The sequence below is a fragment of the Pteronotus mesoamericanus genome, unplaced genomic scaffold (assembly GCF_021234165.1).
Source record: "Pteronotus mesoamericanus isolate MK-2021 breed Mesoamerican mustached bat unplaced genomic scaffold, CSHL_Meso_final contig_69, whole genome shotgun sequence".
NCBI lineage: Eukaryota > Metazoa > Chordata > Mammalia > Chiroptera > Mormoopidae > Pteronotus > Pteronotus mesoamericanus.
Window position 1 is genome coordinate 3,106,578 of NW_026555237.1, and position 21,927 is coordinate 3,128,504.

Genomic DNA, 21,927 nt, shown 5'->3' on the forward strand with positions numbered 1-21,927 from the left:
AAGGGAAAGTATGGTTCACAAATCATACTTAACATATAATTTCAATGATGTCATTTTGCCTCACATTCTGAGCAGTTGTGAAGAGTTAACTACAGGGACCGTTGTGGGTTATTTCTCCTGTTTTTTGCTGTTCATCTTCCAGTAGTTCCCACAAGGATTAAAACCAAAAGATTCCAGGTGATTCACAGATTAAGAATGGAGGAAGAAATGTTCCTAATTCCTGGACCCAACCTGGAAGTGTTGGGACTTAATGATCAGTGGTGAGAAGTTCCCCCTAAGGTCACTGTGCTTGGGCTTATGCACCTCCAAATGGGAGAGGGTCTTCTAAGCCTGAGTGCTGGGTGGCTCAAAGCTGGGCCCACACACAGCTGTCCATAGGGATGGCTCTTTCTGCACATTCTAGCAGCTCACAGCTCTCAGGAGTCTGGTACTTATAGTCTCCTGTTCGCTGACTTACAGAAGATTGGCCCCTGAGAGATCGGCATGATCTCCCCTCTCTAATCTGCTGCCTTTCCAAACAAAAGCTGAAGAGGTTGAGTGAGAGGAACAGACTCTGACCAGCAAGGAGACCTAAAGCTGGGCAGAGAGAATTTATCTGCTTCAGGCCCACCCCATATGCTCTCCCATCGTGTGAAATGGGCATACTACATTTCATTCATCCATTCTTCAGTTTATGGATATTTGGGGAGTTACCCCCCCCCCCCTGCTTTTGGTATTATGAATAATGCTGCTATGAACATTTGTGTGCAAGTTTTGGTATGAACATAAGTTTTCAATTCTTTTGGGTATATACCCAGGAGGGAATTGATGGATTACATGGTAATCCTATTTTTAAATTTTTGAGGAACTAACAAGTTTTTCAGAGCAGCTGCACCAAATTTTACATTCCTATCAACAAAGGGTTCCCATTTCTCCATATCTTCACTAACACTTATTACAGCCATCCTAGTTCTCTTGACATGGTCAATGATTGTAGTTGTGATTTGCATTTCCCTAATGACTAATGATATTAAACATCCATTTTATGCACTATTGGCCATTTATATGGAAATAGAATTTTTTTTTTAAATGGTCAAATACTTTGACCATTTTTAAATTGGGCTAATAGTCTTTTCATTATTCAGTTATAAGTGTTCTTTGTATGTGCTGGATACTAGACCCTTTTCAAATATATGACTTGCAAATATTTTTCCCCATTCTGTGGGTTAACTTTTCAGTTTCCTTGTAGTGCCCTTTGACAACACAAAAGTTTTAAATTTTGATAAAATCTAATTTATCTTTTTTTTGTTTTTTTTTATACTTTTGGTGTCCTATCTAAAAAATTGTTATTTAATTCAAGGTCACAAAGATTTACTCCCACATTTTCTTCTTAGAGTTTGATACTTTTAATTCTTACATTTGAGTCTTTAATTGCTTTTGAGTTAGTTTTATAAATGGTGTGAAATTGGGGTCCCAATTCATTTTTTTGCATGTGGATATCCAGTTTTCATAACACCATTTGTTCAGAAGACTATTATTTCCCCCATTGAATGATCTTGGCACCCTTGTCCAAAGTTAATTGAGCATAAAATGTATGAGTTTATTTCTGAACTCTCAAGTCTATTATTCCATTGATCTCTATGCCTATCCTTATGCCTGCACCACAGTCTTAATTACTTAGCTTTCTAGTAACCTTTAAAATCAGAAAGTATGAGTCCTCCAACTTTGTTTTTTTTCAAGATTGTTTATTTTGACTCCATATGAATTTGACGATCAACTTTTTATTTCTGAAAAAAAGGCAGTTGAAATTTTGATGGGGGTTGTATTGAATCTGCATATTGTTTTGGTAAGTATTATTATATTAAAAATATTAAGAGCCCTGGCCGGGTAGTTCAGTTGGTTAGAGCAGGGGTCTCCAACCCCCAGGCCATAGTCCGGTCTGTGGCCTATTAGGAACCATTTCACACTGCAGGAGGTGAGCAGGTGGTGAGCAAGCGAAGCTTCATCTGTATCTACAGCTGCTCCCCGTCACTTGCATTACTGCCTGAGCTCTGCCTCCTGTCAGATCAGCGGGGGCATGAGACTCTCATAGGAGCGCAAACCCTACTATGAACTGCACATGCGAGGGGTCTAGGTTGTGCGCCCCTTAAGAGAATGTAGTGCCTGATGATCTGAGGTGGAGCTGAGGCCATGATACTAGTGCTGGGGAGTGGCTGCAAATACAGACTATCATTAGAAGAAAGGTTTGCCTGCACAGAGACTGTAATAAATCAATTGCTTGCAGACTCATATCAAAACCCTGTCAGTGGGTGGCAAGTCACAATTAAGCTGCATCTGATGACAGCCTTGAAGTCAGAATCCAAGATTTATTTTAGTCCCACATGGCCTGCCCTTTGTTTTATTTACCACTTCCATCTGCACCTCTTTCCCACACTGTGCACTTGTCTTAGTTTTCATAAGCCCACAAGCTAACCCTAACCAAAATGAATAGAAAACAAACGTCACTAGAGAGCTTCTTTGAAAAGAGGGAAAGACCCAATGATGAGATAGCAGAAGACTCTAAGACCACCAACAAAAAGAAAGCTGTATTTAAAAGAAAATACCAAGAGTCCTACTTAAATTATGGATTCATTGCAACAGGTGATTCACATTCTCCAAGCCCATTTTGTATAATATGTGGTGACCAGCTATTCAACAAAGCCATGAAACCTTCAAACTGCTTTGCCACATGGAGACCAAGCACCCTGCATTAAAAGACAAGACTTTGAAGTTTTTAAAAAGAAAAATCATGAGCACAAAGAACAGAAGCAATTATTGAAGGCCACCACTTCATCAAATGCATCTGCATCTGAGAGCATCATTCCTAGTGACTAACCACATTGCTAAAGCTAAAAAGCCCTTTGCTATTGGTGAAGAGTTGTTCCTGCCTGCTGCTAAGGACATTTACCATGAACTTTTAGGAGAGGCTGCAGTTCAAAAGGTGGCATGTGTCCCTCTTTCGGCTAGCACCATAACTAGAAGAGCTGATGAAGTAGCAGAGGATACTGAGGCACAATTGTTAGAGAAGATTGATGTGTTGCCATGGTACGCAATCCAGGTTGACAAATCTAGCGATGTTGACTACAAGACAACAATGCTTGTTTTTGTGTGATATGTTTTTCAGGAGGATGAGCGTGAGGACATGTTATGTGCACTGTTGTTGCTAACCAACACCAAAGGTGCAGAACTATTCAAGTCTTTGAATGATTATGTATCAGGGAAACTGAATTGGTCATTTTGTGTTGGTATATGCATGAATGGAGCAGATGCCATGACTGGAAGGTTTTCTGGTTTTACTACTTGAGTCAAAGAGTTTGCTCCTGAATGAGTCTATGCACTGTGTCATCCATAGAGAAATGCTGGCTAGCCAAAAAATGTCACCTGAACTTAACAATGTTTTGCACGATGTGATTAAAATTATCAACCACATTAAAGTCCATGCCCTTAACTCACATCTGTTCACACAGCTCTGTGAGGTGATGGACGCAGAGCACACACGTCTTCTCTTATACCCAGAAGTGAGATGGCTTTCTAAAGGCAGATCACTGGCCAGGGCTTTTGAGTTATGAGAGCTGCTCCAGAGATTTCTTTTAGAAAAACAGTCATCACAGGTGGCACATGTCAGTGACACAGAATGGGTCACAAAACTTGCTTACTTGTGTGACATATCCAACCTGCTCAGCAAACTCAATCTGTCACTTCAGGGCATAACGACAACTGCATTCAATTAGGCAGATAAAGTGGCTGCATTCAAAGCCAAACTGGAATTGTGGGGGTGACAAGTGAACACTGGGATTTTTCACATGTTTCAAACATTAGCAGAGATTTTGAAAGAGACTGCGCCAGAGCCTTCCTTCTCCCAGCTGGTGCATGATCACCTATCTTAGCTTTTGGAAGAGTTTGAGTGTTACTTCAAAACCACACACACACACAAAAAAACCCAGAACTGGAAAAGAATAGATCCGTGACCCCTGTGTGAATAAGCCAGGTGAATCTACTTTGTCTGAGCTAGAAGAGGATCAACTACTTTAGATCTCAAATGGTGGTGTCCTTAAAAGTATATTTGAGACTACATCAAATCTCCACACATTCTGGATTAAAGTCAATGTGGAATATCCTGGGATCGCCAGAAAAGCACTGAATAGTCTGCTTCCATTTCTAACATCCCATCTTTGATGGGAAAGCAGGGTTTTCTGCAGTGACAGCAACCAAAATGAGATTATGGAGTAGACTGGACATTAGCAACACACGTCAGGTGTCACTGGCTCCCATCACCCTCAGATGGGACCATCTGGTTGCAGGAAAATAACCTTAAATGCTACTTTGTCTAAGGTTAATACTGGCACTTCTTTTTTTTCTCCCATATTTGCCAGAATCACTTTGCCTATTCTTTTATGTCCATCCTACCCTTATTGCTTCTTAGAAATTACATATAGGTTATAATTTCTATCTCTTAATAAAGAGAACATTCAGCTGATTCACAATTTAATGTAACAAATATTATAGAATATCTGATTTTAATTTTGTACTACTTTACTATTTATTTTATATTGTTATTTCCTATCTTTCTTTTCCTTGAGTTTGCTGATGTGATCATATTCTCCTTTTTTGTCTCTCCTGTCTTTCTTGTTAATTTGAAGATTTGCAGTCAAGTTGCTTTCCAGGTAGAAAGAGGGATGTGAGGGGCCGCTCAGGAATGCCTGGGCCCTCACTCAGCCTTACTTCAGCTCCCACAGTGAGGCTCTGATGGCTCTGAATTTGGCTGAAGAACCAGCAGACATTCATTCGTGTTTTGTATTCATTCCTGAAATGGAATTTTTAGCATTTCTTTCCGGAAATTTTACCATTCACATTTAAGGTCTTCTGGATCTAACTTTCAAGTATTTTTTTTACCTATTCCTTCAGTTTCTCCATCTGCTTGTAATTTTGTTCTGCAAAATTGAGATTTTTCTCAATTTTGAGATTTTTCTTCTAATGCAGATCTCAACCATCCTCTTCTTCAACTCATCAAAATTTTAAATGCAAAAGGGATGTTTTTTATTTTTTAAAGTATTTTTATACTGTAACTGAGTCTCTTGAATTTTATTTTTTATTACTTTTTGGTTCAAGCAGCTGAATGTCTGCATTGATTCTTGATTCTCTGCAGGCCAGATCCCTTCAGGTGGGCTGTTACTTTTCTCTGCTCTCTCTCATGGCCCTAAGGGGATACTGTTGCAATCCCATAAGTAGTGAAAGGTGCAGCTCTGGCTGCCCTGTATCAGGGATTATGGCAGCTGGCAGGTGGCAAGGGCACAGGATCAAAGAAGCTCTTTTGACCCTGCTTTCTTCAGCTGCGAAACTCGCTCTCTGCAGACTCAGGGTTTGGAGACCACTGCCTGGGGGAGGGGCGGGTGCACGGGTTGTCTCCCGCCCAGCTCTCTTCAGATACTGTGTTCTAGTCACTGTGCCAGGCTCCCTATTACTCTTCCCATTGTCATCATGACCAGTGGACTCCAGTCCTGAGCTTTGCACCCTGCATATGGCCGGAGGCCTCCCCTTTCACCTGCATGCAGGCCTCAGCTTCTGCCACATCAGGAAGGGAGCTGGTGGTTGAAAGGAGTTAGGAAAGAAAGCCTGCCGTCATTTCATTGGTGTAATCGAATATAAGCAACCATGAAAGGCCTTGTTCTTTGGCTGCAGAGAGATGAGAGAAGTATTTGGAACAGTATTCATGATTACTGCTGTGGAGCCTGAATCTAGCAACAGGCAAAATTATTTGTCAAGCACTTAAAATAGCACGTCAGGCCTAGTGCTATGTTCTTCGGGTAAATCATCTCCTTTAACCCTACAACAATGCTATAGTTATTGCTCATTGAGAGATACTAGGTAATCTGCTCAGGGTCAATTCAGGTAGCAGCAATTAGGGGGATTAGAATTATTCACTGTCTTCAGGGTGTCTGCAGTTCACTCTCTGGTTGAGGACAGAAGCACGGCCTTTTGGACAAACCAGGTTTCACAGCGTTAGTCCCTGCAGCCTGCAAGACGCGGGCATGCATATGCACACCAGTTGTCATGACAATGTGACAAAATGCTGCCATCCTAGCTGTGAGGACAAAACTTCATGTTCTAAAAAAGAGTAAAGCCCTGGCCGGTGTGACTCAGCTGGTTGAGCGTCTTCTAGTAAACTGAGAGTTTGCGGGTTTGGTCCCCCATTGGGAGTGTGCACCAGAGGCAACCAGAGAGGCACTGTTTCTCTCACATCGATGTTTCTCTCCCTCTCTCTCCCCGCTCCCTTCCCTTCTCTCTAAAATCAGTGAGCATGTCCTCAGGTGAGGATTTAAAAAGTTTAAAGGAGAGTAAAAACTCATCCCAACACTTGAATGTGTATGTTACAAAGAACATTTCTATGTGCCAAAACTCACACCACCAGAGGGAGACAAGAGGCTCTAGCCAAGCACAGAGGGGATGCTTGTTTTCCAAATCCAGGCTTCCTCTCTGTGTCTCTGCCTTTTCTCCATCTCCTGGGCTGATCCTCACACTTCCAGAGCCCTTCAGACTGTCTCCTTTCGACCAGTGCTCAAGATCTGTGACCTGACCCCCTCAGGTGGACAGAAAGTTGGCTGGCTTGCTGGTTTGGTGAAGAAGCAGAGGTATTCCGAAATGTATGTGTGCTCCCAGGAAACCAGGTTGCACAGCTAAACCCAAAGGAGTCTTAAATAGAGAAATTTCAGAGACTGAGATCAGAGTAATGTTTGCAAGGTGTTTTTGGTCTGCCCTTTTTTCAGATGCCTTAATTCACAGAGGCTTAGAAGCCTGCAGCCCTGCTTCCACTCTGAAGAATGCATTTTTGGTTTTCCAAGAAATGTCAGCCTAGTGTCAGGGAAGAAGACACACTCAGTCCTCTCCCTTCTAGATTCACAGGTATCATTTATCATCTCTCACGTACCCAGTTCCTCTAGGGATCCTTTCACTTGGCTCACACAGGGAATACCTAGGACATTTATACTTTAACCTGGAGAATGAAGGGCTCTCCTTGGGTATTTCTGCTGCACATTCAAGAAAAAGCTATTTCATTTAAGCCAATAACATAACTAGGCACTGGATTCAAAAGTAAACTTTTCTCTAAAAAACAAAACAAAACAAAACAAATTCCTCCTGTGCCCATAGTCATTCGAGGCAAGTCATGAGCCTCTTCAGCAGTAAGCACTTGAGCAATTGGTCCGGTTCTAACAAATGGCACTTCCCAGCAAGGTGTTAGGAAGCAAAAGAGTGTGCACATTAAATTAAGAGTGCTTAGCTTGCAGGAAAGAGGTGGAGAAAGCTTACCGATGTGCTCTCTGCTGCTCCAGAGAGTCAACCTGGAACCCAGTGGTGGTCTTGGGCTCAAAGTATAAGGAAAAAGAGGTAGGGAAGAGGTCTGTGGAGAAGTGGTAGAACTAGGGAATGGAAAAAGATCTGGCTAGAGTCTGGCTCCGGCAAGGACTTCTTGCTATCTCCAAGCCCAGTGTCAGAGAATGAGGTAAATTCAGCACCAGCTGGGCAGCCACTGAAACCAGGTGCTGCCACATAGCAGGGTGGGCACAACAGCAAGGGATTCTGGGTAACAGTGCCAAGGTCCTTCCTCAAAGAACCGTAACACTAATGGTAGGGCGCGCGAGGGCAGGACAAAGTCCCTCATAACCACCTGAGTTCTGGACAAAGCCATTCTAGGCGAAGCTGGGCAACTGCACAGACACTAAGGGAAGAGACCCTTAGTTAAAGCCTAGCCCAATGCACTGGGCCAGTGAAATGGAGTTTAGGGGAGGAAGAAGCACAAAGAGCACTGTGGTTTAAGGTCCATTCATGGGCTCAGGATGCGCCAGACCAAGGTGTGCTGGGTCTGGAAGTGCACAATGGCCTGGGGAATGGACCCATATATGGGGTCAGGGAGACTAGGGAAGCTGGGGCAGAGACAACAAGGCAGGGCTGACTGGAGAGGCCATATGGGGAGTTGGTGATGACTTAAATAGCATAGAAGCCAGCCTGTCAGGCTCTGAGAAGGGCATCTTTCAGTGTGAGAATTTTAACTATCTGTCATTTAAGGCTCAGTCCAACTGTAATGCATTGATCCTATGGGGGCCAGTAAGACACACGGCCTGAGAACTACATTCCAGGTCCTCACTATATACACACAACTGTCTGCCTTTCTTCTTGTTTGCAATAGGGTATTTCAGAAACATGTTTTCTTGGTGATCCTGTTAGAATGTTGTCAGGTCACTGTGACTTCCTCCCCAGTATTTTGCATCTTTCCAAACCGGGGTCCTTTGACCTCCTTTGTGAGTGTAGCCCTTTCTGGCCTCCAGACCAAATCTGTGCAGCAGGAGAAGAGGTGTGTAGTCCAGCACTGCCAACTCAGGCTTCTCTGGTATGCATTTCTGATGAGTCAATGTCCTCCTGTTTCTGAGACTCTCCATGGAAGTTAACTAGGGATTTCTCTTGTTTGTTATACGTGGATCTCTGTTAAGGAAACCCTGGGCCTTGGCTTGCACCTTGCAGACTCAGTAGCTGGGCCCAGATGCCTGCTCGCTCCTTCCTGAGGGAGCTCCCACTTGTCCATACAACGTGTCCTTGTCTCCCGCATCTTGGCAAGCCATCTGCAGCTTCCTCCTTGATACACATCTGCTATTCCACTAGATTACTATCCTTGTTCCTGGGGTGACCCATTCGCCAGATCTGAATACATTCTGAAAGTAGAGCCAACATATTACGTGTGAGAGAAGGAGATGAGTAAAGGAAAACTCCAAAGTTTTTGACCTGAGAAACTGGAAGGAATTGCCATCAACTGCAATGGGGAGGCCTTTAAGTGGAACACGTATGTAGTTGCTGGGGGAGATTAGGAGTTCAGTTTTGTATGCTAAGTTAGAGATGTCCATTAAGCATCCAAGTATGGAGAATGATGGTCCCTGGACACTTCTGAAATGTGCGAGAGAAGTACAGACAGGATGTTATTATTTTGGATGTTGTTGGGAGGGAGACAGCATTTAAGCCATCGTACTGAATGAGGTCACCAAAGCGTTGATGAAAAGAAAATAAAGAAAAAGTTCAACACTGAACCAAGAGCCTGTCCTACATTAAGAAATCAGGGACAAGAGGGAGAGTCAGCAAAGACTGCTTATGGGGAACTGCTTGCTTTCTTCAGCAAATGATCAGCAGCAGTGACTACATCCATGTGCTGGGATCTAACCAGGGTTTTTCTTCTGAGTTTCTTTATGGTATGTTCTTGCTTTACATGCAGAGAGGATGCTATTCATGCACTATGAGCAGAAGTCTTTTTGCATAGTTTTTATTGCAGGCTTGGTTCACTCCAAATATCCCTCCTTTGCTCCTGGTAAGAGTGGGCTAGGCGTACCTTCGCAAAGGCAGAGCAGACTGACTGGCAAGCAAGCAGTGCAGTTCAGGCACATGTCAGACTGAAGGCCAAGTCCAAGAGCGATCTCTCTCCAAATATGCTAACCAATCACACCTGCGATTTGGTGGGATTTTGGCTTTATTCATATATAGATATATATGTAGATATATATATTCATCTGATAAGTGGTGATCCTTTGGGAACTATTTTCTCTGTCTTTTTAAAGAAAATCCAGAAGATTTTGTATTTAGTTGGCTTTTATACCCAAGTATAATCTCCTAACTAAAATGTAAAATATAAAAGCCCACAAAAATTTTAAGCAATCCTGTTTAAAAGATTTTATTAAGGGAAATGTATTAGTTTCCTAGAACAAAAAATACCATAAATTTGGTGGGTTAAAACAACACAGTTTATTCCCTCGCAGATCTGCAGGCTAGAAGTCGAAAACCAAGGTGTTGGCAGGACCACACTCTCCTGAGAGCTCTAGAGGGTCCTTTCTTGCCTCTTCAGTTCCCAGTGGTTCCTGCCATGCCCTGGTGTTCCCCAGCTTGTTACTGCAGCACTCCAATCTCTGCCTGTCTTCGCATAGCCTTCTCTCCCGTGTGTCTGTGCCCACATTTTCCTTTTCTTATAAAGACATGAATCATTGTATTAGGGTTGACCCTATGACCTTGATTTTGTCTGCAAAGAGCCTAGTTCCAAATAAGGTCACACTTACAGGTTCTGGGTGGACATGAATTTGGAGTGTGGGAGTGGGACACTATCTAGCCCAGTGCAGTAACTGACTTCTGTGCTTCACGGAATGGTGGACAGGGGATCCCCAAACAGGGTTAAGCCCATGTACAATCAATATGTAACTAAATGCAAGGTATTAGATGATTCTCATAAAAATGACCATACATACCAATTATGAAAAAAATTGGTGTATATGAAACATACATATCAATTAGGCAGAAAAGGAGTTACCCTAATTGAGTTCACATCACACTTCACTGTATTTATCAAGTGTATTTTCAGAAGCTACAGCACTTTAACACTATGTCCCACTGTGTACCATGAAATTCTTCAGTTGGCCACATACTTGCTCTTTTATCTGTCATCCCTGGCGGGTTTGATGGTGTAGCACAGACAAAAAAATACAGGGTCCAACAGAAGTAATGCCTGCTTGGCGGTGGTTGGTAGGGTCATAATATGGGTGTAACAATTTATAGTTTTAATTTGAGCATTTCACCTAAAATGTCATATGCTGTGCTTGAGTGTGAAATTGTTATGTTACAGAATTACATGCTTATGATTTTTTTAATGAAAGATTTTTTAATAAAAAAGGGGTGTTACTTGTGCGAGACCCTGTGTATTAGCTGGCTGTCTGGTTTCCCCCCTCCTTTATCTCTGTATTCCAGAGAACCCCAGATTGCTTGCTTCAAAAACTTCCAGTTGGTCTCAGAGCTTTCAGGTCTAATCAGATTGGATTTAGGTTACTGGGTTGACAGTGAGCTTGACTGACTTTTCTAGAACTAAGGTTGTTGTCAGACTGAACTGGGTCCTATGACTCAGTCGTTGCCAGCTGGCCAAAAGACAACTCCTAGATGATGATTTTATGAGAAGGTATTGCTAGCACATGGGGTTGGCATAGGGGTCACTTCCCAAAGCACTGTGTCCCTGAACAAAGGGTCAGATTTGTCTTTATTCAGGGAAATCATGCATAAACATCAAGGTGAATTTTGTCATCGCATGTATAGGTGGGGACACTTCTGCTCCTGGGCAGTTAGAAAACACAGCTTTACATATATTGCATGTTCAAAAATGGTGGAAAGCCTCCATCTCTGGAAGATTTTAGTATTATATCGAGGGTATAATGACAAAAGTTCACGGGGAGGTCAGTAGAGGGTCCTCCAGGCCACTTTGGTCAGTCCCTGGTGGCTTGAATAGGATCAGCCCCCTGTTCCTGCAAATCATCCTGGGCTGGTCCCTGAAAAGACCTCTGGCAGGCATCCATGTTGGGGACAGCGTAGGTATGGAAGGAAGTTCAACCAATGAAGACTCAGACCTTCTGTTAAACTCTTAGCAAGTTACAGGATGTGGTTACACAAATCTCATAAGGACTTGCGTGATCTAAGTGGGCTTACAGGTTAATCTAAGCAAAGTTATGAATTCTTAATAAACGTCTCTGCTAGGTATGCTAGGCTGTAGATAAAGGGTACATTACAAGGTTGCACTCCTAAAGAATACAAACTGAAGCCCTGTTTAGACACAGGCCACCGTCTGTGGAAAGAGAGCAGCAAAGTAGGGTGTTAGTCTGTGGACACCTTATCCTCACTCTGAGTGCCTTCCTTCCTTGCATCATGGACCAGTGGAGAGGGTGGCCCCAATCAGGATCAAGCACCTAGTTGATAAGCAGAGAGGGCATGCACCTCCTGAATTTCTCTTTTTTTTTAAATGTATTTATTTTTTCAAATACATCTGTCTCTACCTTCCCCCCACCACTTTCCCCTGCCCTCCTCCCCCCTCCCTCCCTCAATCCTTCCCCACTTTGACTTTGTCCATGAGTCCTTGCTATATGTTCCTTGACTTGCCCCTTCCCTTCCCTTTCCCCCACCCACCCCTCCCTCCTTCCCTCTTGTCTCTGTTGGTTTCTTTTTTCTTTCAGTGTTGCTGGTCTTATTTTCCTTACATCTTTGTTTTGTTAGTTAGGTTCCGCTTATAGGTGAGATCATAGGGTATTTGTCTTTCACTCCCTGGCTTATTTCACCTAGCAAATGCTCTCTAGTTCCATCCATGCTGTCGCGAAGTGTAGTAGTTCTTTTTTCCTTTCTGCTGCGTACCATTCCATTGTGTAAATGTACCATCATTTTTTGATCCAATCATCTACTGATGGGCATTTAGGTTGCTTCCAACACTTGGCTATTGTAAATTGTGCTGCTATGAACATTGGGGTGCATAGGTTCTTCTGAATTGGCATTTTGGGATTCTTAGGGTATAGTCCCAGCAGGGGAATCACTGTATCAAAAGGCAGTTCCATTTTCAGCTTTTTGAGGAAATTCCACACTGCTTTCCACAATGGCTGTACCAGTCTGCATTCCCACCAACAGAGTACTAGGGTTCCCTTTTCTCCACAGCCACGCCAGCACCTGTTGTTTGTTGATCTGTTTATGATGGCCATTCTGACCGGTGTGAGGTGGTACCTCATGGTGGTTTTGATCTGCATTTCTCTGATGGCTAGTGATGCTGAGCATCCTTTCAAATGTCTCTGGGCCCTCTGTATCTCTTAGAAAACCATCTGCCCAGGTCCTTTGTCCATTTTTTGATTGGATCATTTGTCTTCTTGGAGTGGAGTCATGTAAGTTCTTTATATATTTTGGCAGCTCCTGAATTTCTTAAAACTTCATAGTTCCATTCCATATTCCACTTACCCAGTGGCTGGAGGTCCTCATCAAAATGTTGGCTGTCAACATTTAGAGATGGTCATTTTAAAATGTACAATCTAAACAAGGAACATCAGATATTTACTTCATAGCACAGCACTGATTTGAATTTAGTTACTTTAGCTGTATATAAGCTAAATGATAAAATAGCTGTTTTTTTCTAGTCAGCATTTGACTTTTCCTTTAATGTCAGAGTACTTCTGTTATATCATTGACCTCCTTGGGGCAGATGTTCTGCTAAACAATTTGCCCTAAACTAGCTTATTTCAACTAAAAGATCTTTGCTTTCCGTGTCTGTCCTTTCTTCCCTAGAAGACAAACAGATAAAACCATGCACTTTAAGGAGCTGAGACTCTCAGCATAGGACTGCAGCTATGTTGAGAACACTCCCATGAGCTAGCTGATACCTAAACAAGGCTGGTTATAAAAGTCACAGAAAATTTACATCCTTTTCCTGCAACACCAAAGCTCTGCCAAGAAAAATATCGATCTGGCCATACAGGAAAAAATTAGCAACCCACAGACTTTACCCCTTCCTGAGAAGTGCTAACTTCCAACACTGGCTGCAATTCTCAATTACTGCAACTATAAATAGTAAGCTACTAACAACAGGGAAAAAGAAACAATAATAAACAAAAGTCTTTTTAAAACCTTTCTTTTCTTATTCTTTTCCACAAGGTGATTCCCAAAGATCCCTTCTTTCTGCTGGAAAAAAATGGTACTGTTAAATTTGTCAGAATACAAAACACTAATGTATTTCTCCCTCTAGAGCAGTGCTCAACCAACAGTTGACAAAGATTTGTGAATATAAGAGATAATCAAATGGCAGGATTCCTTTTGGGTCATTTACCCAGCTTCTTAAATGTTTCCTTGCCTCAAGGTGACAAAGATACCCACTCAAGTTCTAGGAAGCCAAAACCTGGACCTTAATAAACTAAATACTCTCAATCTTTCAATTCTTGTGTTTATGACTTGAAAACCTGCCTTGGCTAGTGTGGCTCAGTGGATTCAGCGCCGGCCTGTGAACCAAAGGTCATGGGTTCGATTTCCCAGTCAGGGCACATGCGTGGGTTGCAGGCCAGGTCCCTGGTAGGGGGCACATGAGAAGCAACCACATATTGATGTTTCTCCCCTCTCTAAAAATAAATTAAAAATCTTTTTAAAATCTGTGTAATATATTCACATGCTAAATGTTGGTTACTCTCTAGTCACATTTAGCCTGGACATTAATCTGAGTCAGAGAAATGAGATGGGTTAAAAAGTGTCTATGAGGACACTTCCAGCCAGTATGGAGGCGTAGGGTAGATACCTTGCTTCCTTGCACAGCCAAAAGAAGGATAGCCACTTTAAAAACAAAACAAAAACCCAGAACTGCCAGAAAACTGTATGGAAGTCCAGCATCTGAGGAGTTGAAGAAACATTCATCCAGACTGGTAGGAGGGGTGGAGATGGGCAGTGAGTGTGGAGAGGACGTGTGGCAAGGCAAGGGATGAGGCAGGTGAGGCAGTGGTTGGCAGACCGGGTGGTCCCACATTCTTATGTGCCTAAGCTGGGAGGAACATCTTGGGAGTGAGATCGTGCAACCCAGGGTTCCAGTGCTGGAAACTAAAGCCTCAAAACCCCTGACTGTAAAAATTGGTGGGGGTTGCAGTGGCGGGAGAAATTCCCAGCCTCGCAGGAGAGTGTTGGAGAGACCCACAGGATCCTAGAATGTACACAAACCAACCAATCTTGGGATCAGCACTATAAGAGCCCAATTTGCTTGTGGGTAGCCAGGGAAGTGATTGAAAGCTGGCTGAGAGCCTAGTAAGTGGCACTGTTCCCTCTTGGACCCCTCCCCTACAGACAATGCCACAATGCAGCTAAGTGGGTTGCCCCACCCTGGTGAATACCTAAGGCTCTGCCCCTTACAATGTAACAGGTGCACCAAGACAAAGAAATATGGGCCAAATGAAAGAATAGATCAAAACTCCAAAAAAAAGAAAAAAAAAAGAACTAAGCAACCAGGAAGTAGTCAACCTATCAGATGCAGAGTTCAAAACACTGGTAATCAAGATGCTCACAGAAATGATTGAGTACAGACGCAAAATAGAGGAAAAAGTGAAGACTATGCCAAGTGAAATAAAGGAAAATATACAGGGAATGGACAGTGAAGGGAAGGAAACTGGGAATCAAATCAATGATTTAGGACAGAGGAAATAAACATTCAACCAGAACAAAATGAAGAAACAAAAATTCAGAAAAATGAGGAGAGGCTTAGGAACCTCTGGGACAACTTCGAATGTTACAACATCCAAATCATAGGGCTGCCAGAAGGAGAAGGAGAAGAGCAAGAAATTGAAAACTCATTTGAACGAATAATGAAGGAAAACTTCCCCAATCTGGTGAAGGAAATAGACTTCCAGGAAGTTCAAAGTCCCACAAAGAAACTGGACCCTAGAATGAACGCACCAAGACACCTCATATTTAAATTACCCAAAATTAAATATAAGGAGAGGGTCTTAAAAGCAGCAAGAGAAAAGGAGACAGTTCCCTACAAAGAAGTTCCCATATGACTATCAGCTGATTTCTCAAAGGAAACCTTACAGGCAAGAAGGGGCTGGAAGGTAGTATTCAAAGTCATGAAAGGCAAGGACTTACATCCAAAATGACTCTATCCAGGAAAGCTGTCATTCAGAATGAAAGGGCAGATAAGGTGAAGTTAAACGAGTTCATCACCAAGCCCTTATTATATGAAGTGTTAAAGGGACTTATCTAAGAAAAAGATTAAAACCATGAACAGTAAAATGACAACAAACTCACAGCTATGAACTGAACCTAAAAAACAAAAACCACCTAAGCAAACAACTAGAACAGAAATGGAGATCTCATTGAGGGTTATCAGTGGGGAGGGAGAGGGGGGTGAATGGGGAAAAAGGTACAGGTACTAAGAAGCATAATTGGTAGGCACAAAATAGACTGAGGGAGGTTAGAGTAGCATAGGAAATGGAGAAGTCAAAGAACTTATACGTACAATCCATGGACATGAACTAAGGGGGTGAATGCTGGTTGGAGGGGGTGCAGGGTGGAGGAGGATAAAGGGGAGAAAAAAGTGGGACAACTGTAATAGCAATCAAAATATAAGTATAAAATAAAAAATAAAAGCATCTATGATTTGGTTTGTAAGATTCAGATCAGAGCTCCCAGGCAGTAAAGATTAGATCTGTCTGCTCCATTCAGCATCTCAAAAGCATATCAAATGCTCAACATGTCTACAGACAAGACCATATGTGCCTTTTCCATCTTCATCCTGTCCCAGGGTTCCCCTCACTCACTTATCCAATTTATTCCATAACATTATTAAGATGTGCCAATTTTATCTACTTTATCCTTCTAGAGATCTCCACTGCCAGTCATGTAAACTGCTTGACTTCTCCGAGGTCTAACCCTTTACATAATTAGCCTCTAGAGTTCCATTCTTCACCCTAATGCAGGTTTATCTATTTTCCACTAAAACTTGTAAATATTATTATAAAATAGTTCACAAACACTAAAGGAAAAATAAATATGCACACTATAAAGCATAATAAAAGGAATATTCATTCACCCCCCCACACAAGAAAACTTATTTTTTTTTCATGCAAATGTAACTCCCCTGCCTGTAATCCATGTAATTCAGTCATGCAGTTCTGATTCTTAGGTTCTGGCTGCCATTTCTTAACTGAGATCTTTGCTGTCACTCCTGTTTAAAATATGCTCTCCTACCTTCATTTTCTGCCCCTATCTCTTATGCAACCATCTTCAGAGTACTCAGGATGTCCCTTCACAAGTGATGACACTTGCAATGACACATTTGTGACTGCAACAAATCTAAAAACTCCATGAGGAGCACAGACTTTACCTTTTAGGCTAACTATTGCAGTAACTATTCCCACAAATCCAGGCACCAGTATATGTATGCTAGAGGACAAAAGAAAGGTGAATTGCGTGACTTACAGATGGAGGGCTAGAGAAGGAAAAACCTTACAATTACCTAGGTAGTGCAGTCACTGCATATGAAAATTACTTCTCCCCATCAGTGAATCCTACCTTTAATGAATTCAAGACTATGCATTGTTTCATATAAGGATTGCCTAATTGGTTCAGCCTTAGAAATGCTTCATGATCACATCAATCTTCAACCAGTTAGCTTCTCCATGTTAACTTCCACTCACTTAGCTAAGGCTCATGTTACAACTGCCCTTATGAAATATGTATTTCAGAATATATATATTATATATGTAATATATATTGAGCATATGCTCATTGATTTTAGAGAAGGGGGGAAGAGAAAAACATCAACGTGAGAGAGAAACATCCATTAGTTGCCTCCTGTATGCGCCCTGACAGAGGCTTGAACCCGCAACCTTTTGGTGTATGGGATGACACTCCAACCAAGACACTCGGCCAGGGCAGGACTAGTATTTCCAAAGTGCACATATTTACTTTGACCTTGCTCAATCAAGAATTTGTCCTAGGAATCAAAAATTAAGAAGTCAATAAATGATCCATTACTACTATACAGCTCAAAAAACTTTAACTAAAAACAGGTTTGCATTAAGTATATATACTGGAAATAACTTCTATAGTTGTACATGTAAACTATTATGTTCACAAGTACCCTTTGCCATAAATCAGCTGTGAGCCAAGTCACTTAACCATGTTCGTTTACATCTTAAATAGGTATCTTAAAGAACAAAGAATATTTATTACCACAAATTATTTAACTAGAAAGTTTTTTCCTTTTTCAGCAAAAACTATTCTTAACATATAAAATGAAGTTATTTCCATCTATCTTACAAGCTGCACTATATATAGACTATTAATTAGCACAGCTTTGACTGGGATTAAATTCAGAATTTGCAGTTTTTGGTAAAGATTCTTAGAAAATTCTCATTAGTTTCCTCATCTGTGAAATAGAGCATAGCCTCCCAATCTGGTACAGAAGGGTTTTAAGAACTAGGAGAAAACCTGTGTAATGACCTAAACATTTGCTGAAATTGGTTACTGATTACTAACAAAGTTTGCCAAAGATATTTTCCTTCAGGGCTGGACGGTAAAGGTAAGAAAACCCCCCCCCAGATCACAGGACTGTTGAATGACATGAACTTTTGTCATTATACCCTCATTATAATTCTAAACTCTCCACCCAAGGTGTGGAGTACACCACCATTTTCTGTCTGTAGCAAGAAGCCCTGTGATACCACATGATTTTTGGTTCTGGGGAGGCACTGTTCAAGGGAATGATCCCTAGTGCACTCCTTGCTTGCTGGCCTGCACTAAGGTTCCTAACACAATCAACTTGGGAGTCTTATCTTGGCTCCCGCCTATCAAGTGGCCCCATGTGTTTCAGGAACACGGCCTAGTTAACAAGATTATCTAAAGATCAAATAACCTGAAAGCACCTGTCACAGTCTGCACTTAGTAAAGGTTAAAAATTAAAAGGAATTTTATAGCACTGCAGACTGCAGTGCTATAATTTTATAGGTTACAAAATCCTGTAGATACACTAAATTATACATAAAGTAAAATACAAATCCCAGACTATTATTTTATTTGTATTAAAGCAAACTCATAAAATATTGGACTAAACCCTAGAATAAATCTGTCCTACAGTAACAGGTAACATTCCTGGTTTCAAAGGTAAAGGCTGGATTGCTGATAAGAGCTGCACTGGCTATAAAATGCATCACAGACACACATTAACTATCTCAGTGTTAGTGTATTTGTTAAAACTTCTGAAAGTTTTACTCACATCATTTTTTTCTGAGATAAACTAGAGAACTCTCTTCTCCCCTTCCTCTTCAAGCTCTGACCCTAAGCACAAGGCATACAACCTAGTGGGCTGTGTGCTCAGATCTCCTGAGGTAAGAATTTCAGATTGGAACCCTTCCCTTGCTCTCCTCAGGGGAAGGTGTGGCCTAAAATTCATTCTAATCACTGCTCCTTTTTGGGCTGGTGGCTTGCTGAAATTGGTCTGGCCTCTTCTTTACTTGTACACGCACAAGCACATCTTCAATATATTTCCTTTCAGATGAAATGGGGAAAAGATGTGAGGAAAATTCTTGTCAGTCATTTCTATCGACTTCAGCACAAGTACTTTGCCCATTTTCCAATATAATATATAGGGTGGGGCAAAAGTAGGTGTACAGTTGTGAGTGCACAAAACAATTTATTATTTTTTATTTATTATTGCATTCTTTACCATACAAACAACTGTAATCTTAGTTTTGCCCCACCCTTTATTTTCTTGATACCAGGATAAGACTTAATATTTATAAATATTTAAGAAAAAAAAAGAACCAATTTGGAAAACTTTATCAAGTTATTAAAACAAGGTTTGCTTTTTGACAATGAAATGTACAATATTACATGGTTTGCCATTATTTCCTCTCTAGGAAGGAAGGTACAATGAAATATACAGTATATAAATCATTATAAGCTCAAGAGATTTTTAAACACTTAAGAGACATGAGTTAGAAAAAGTTCAAACCAACCAACTGTAAAAGCCATTTTTTTTTATTATTTCTTTAAAGGCTTATCTGTTAAGAGATATACACTAAAGTATTGTAAGTGATTCACGTGGAATATGCTTTAAAAGATTCTAGCTTAAAAAAATTTTGTGTATGTGTGTGTTGTGATGGTGGGGAAGATAGTATAAACAGATAATAAATATGAAAACAGACCAAAATATTCCAATACTGGCTGTTGATATATATAATAAAATAATGGGATTTCATGTCTATTCAAGTGGCACCTGTTATAATGCAATATATGGATTTTTCTAAAGTTGTTTAGATTACGCATTCCTAGGCATAGCTATGACTTATGCGTGAATCTAGCATGAAAATGTCAGAGGGGTATAAGGGTCTTAGGTAGGTAGGAGTATGGAAGGAACAGATTGGTGTCACAGGATCTCCTACAACTCAGAGAAAGGTAGAGGGGAAGGTGACAGAGCTGAGGCATTAGTCTATGTTAGAATTAATTCATTATGAAAACAAAGGATGATTTTGGGATGAAAACCTCTTTCTTATGCCAGACTGGAAGTCACTGCATATTCCCTCATACTCCGTCTCACCAGAAACTCAAAGGGATTAAATCCTCAATATTCAAAATGCTTATATACAATGTAGTCCCAATCCTTAAAAAGAAAAGATTCTTTACGCTGAATGCATTTTTATGCACTCAAGAACAATAATTGACATTTTTCAGCAGGATTTAAGTAGGAGTACAAGTGAATTAAACCATTCAGATAAAAATGCAACTAAAGCAGCATTCACTGCTTCGATGACTCATGAACATTTATATATATATATTATTTAGTGTGATACTCCATCCACATAAAAAAGGCATTCTATTTCTTTATTTTTTTATTCGACAAGCAGCAATATCATGTTTGTCATTTAATGTAGATACAATTATTAGGTTATCTGTCATATTACAATATTTAAGTTTTTTTATTTTATGTCCTTTAAGATACATTAAAAAAAAAACACATCAACTGCAAACGTGAAGGGGAGAAAAAGCATGGTATCCAACCAAATTTCCACATTTCAGCAATACTTCACTCATTCTTTAATAAAGTTTTAAGAAATGTCATAATGACATGAGCTTGAAATATCTCTAGGCATTTTCTCTGATGCTCATGACGTGGCACTGGTGATGTTGTAAACAGCAGGAAAACAGGGGCTGCCGAATGACCAAATTATGGAGGCATAGGCCTGCTTTTTTTCCCACAGGAACACACCAAATGGTGATGGCAACGATCTTCTCACACCCTCACAGGAGGATGGCAATATCACGCTACGTAACTGTATTCATCTGCTGAAGCCTGGCTGCGTTCAATGTACTGTTTGTCTATCAGCACTTCAATACACTTCTTAATCATGCTGATACTAGGGTTGAACCTAGCTCTTGACTGGCTAATCACCTGTAAGAGAGACATGGGTGTCAAACCACTGCCAATTAATCAGTTATAAATAATTACTTTTAACCAACCAGCTATAAAAGTGTCTCATATTTATTGAGATTTCATCAAGCATATCTAAGCCATATAGGAAAATATACTCAAAATTACGGAATTATAGTAAGCCGAAAAAATTCATCCTAAATGAATACACATGATATAGCAAGTGAGTGAGTGCTGTAACAATACTAAAAATTTTAAACTCAGCAGTGCATAAGAAGAGAGGGATCAATTTTGATATAATGACCAAAAATAATTTTTTATGCAAAGTCAGGAAAAAGCCTAATGTTTACGTTGCGAAGGAATTACAATGCAGAACACATATATAGCAAGATCTAATGTTCACAGATGTAACAACTTAAACTACAAACTAATTAATCTATCTAAATAACCACACTCTCAAGCTTCCATTTAACCACTACTCAACTTTCAGCTTAGTTTAAGTACCCCTTTCTCAAGAAAGCTTTTCCCAATATCCCCTAAGTCAAGACTTTTAAGTACATTCTCACAGCACTGTGTATCTTTTCACAGTGCATGGTACTATAATTTTATATATACTTGTACATTATTTCAAAAATGTATTTCTTCCCTATTTGACTGTAAACTCCAAAAGGGCAGGAACCACATCTTGCTTTGCTGTGCATTAAACCCTCAATGACAAGCACAGTACTATCACATCATAGACATTAATATATTTATGGAATGAATATTTGATGTGGTCAAGTTTCTTCAATAACTAGAGAAAAGACTCAATAAATTGGTGAAATTTATACCTCTAAACTCAAGCCAAAGCAAATCTGAGCTTAATAACTTAATAACTGAAATTATAAGTGAGTACTGTTCCCATTAAATAATGAAGCGTATCTTTACGGTACTTGCAAATCATATTATTCCTGTATCATCTTTACAAAGAAACAAAGAAACATTTCTAATCTATACATTTGTAATACCCTCAACCCCAAGGACTTTTAAGGACTTTTCCCTCTTTTACCTCTTGAATAAGGGCATTATGCCGAAGTACTTTTCGTGCTTTCATGATACGAACTATAGCAGCTTGGAGATACATTTTCCGGTCTTCATCCACAGCACTTCTTGTCTGTTCCATTTCCTGTTTTATGGAGGGAGAAAAAAGCAAG

The 21,927-nt window shown here is 40.6% G+C and overlaps 1 protein-coding gene across 7 annotated transcripts in view; it reads right to left on the bottom strand.

Annotated features, from left to right (window-relative positions):
* Positions 1-20,177: 20,177 nt before the first annotated feature.
* The window catches only part of CUL2 (cullin 2), a 111,560-nt gene continuing 109,810 nt past the window's right edge, over positions 20,178-21,927 (bottom strand). For all 7 annotated transcript variants that reach the window (XM_054582320.1, XM_054582315.1, XM_054582314.1 and 4 more), the window contains 2 exons: positions 21,783-21,899; positions 20,178-20,755 (listed from right to left, as the gene is read on the bottom strand). In XM_054582320.1, coding sequence (XP_054438295.1) covers positions 20,624-20,755; positions 21,783-21,899 — 249 coding nt within the window. In that variant the 3' untranslated portion in view covers positions 20,178-20,623. The remainder of the gene's footprint in view (positions 20,756-21,782; positions 21,900-21,927) is intronic.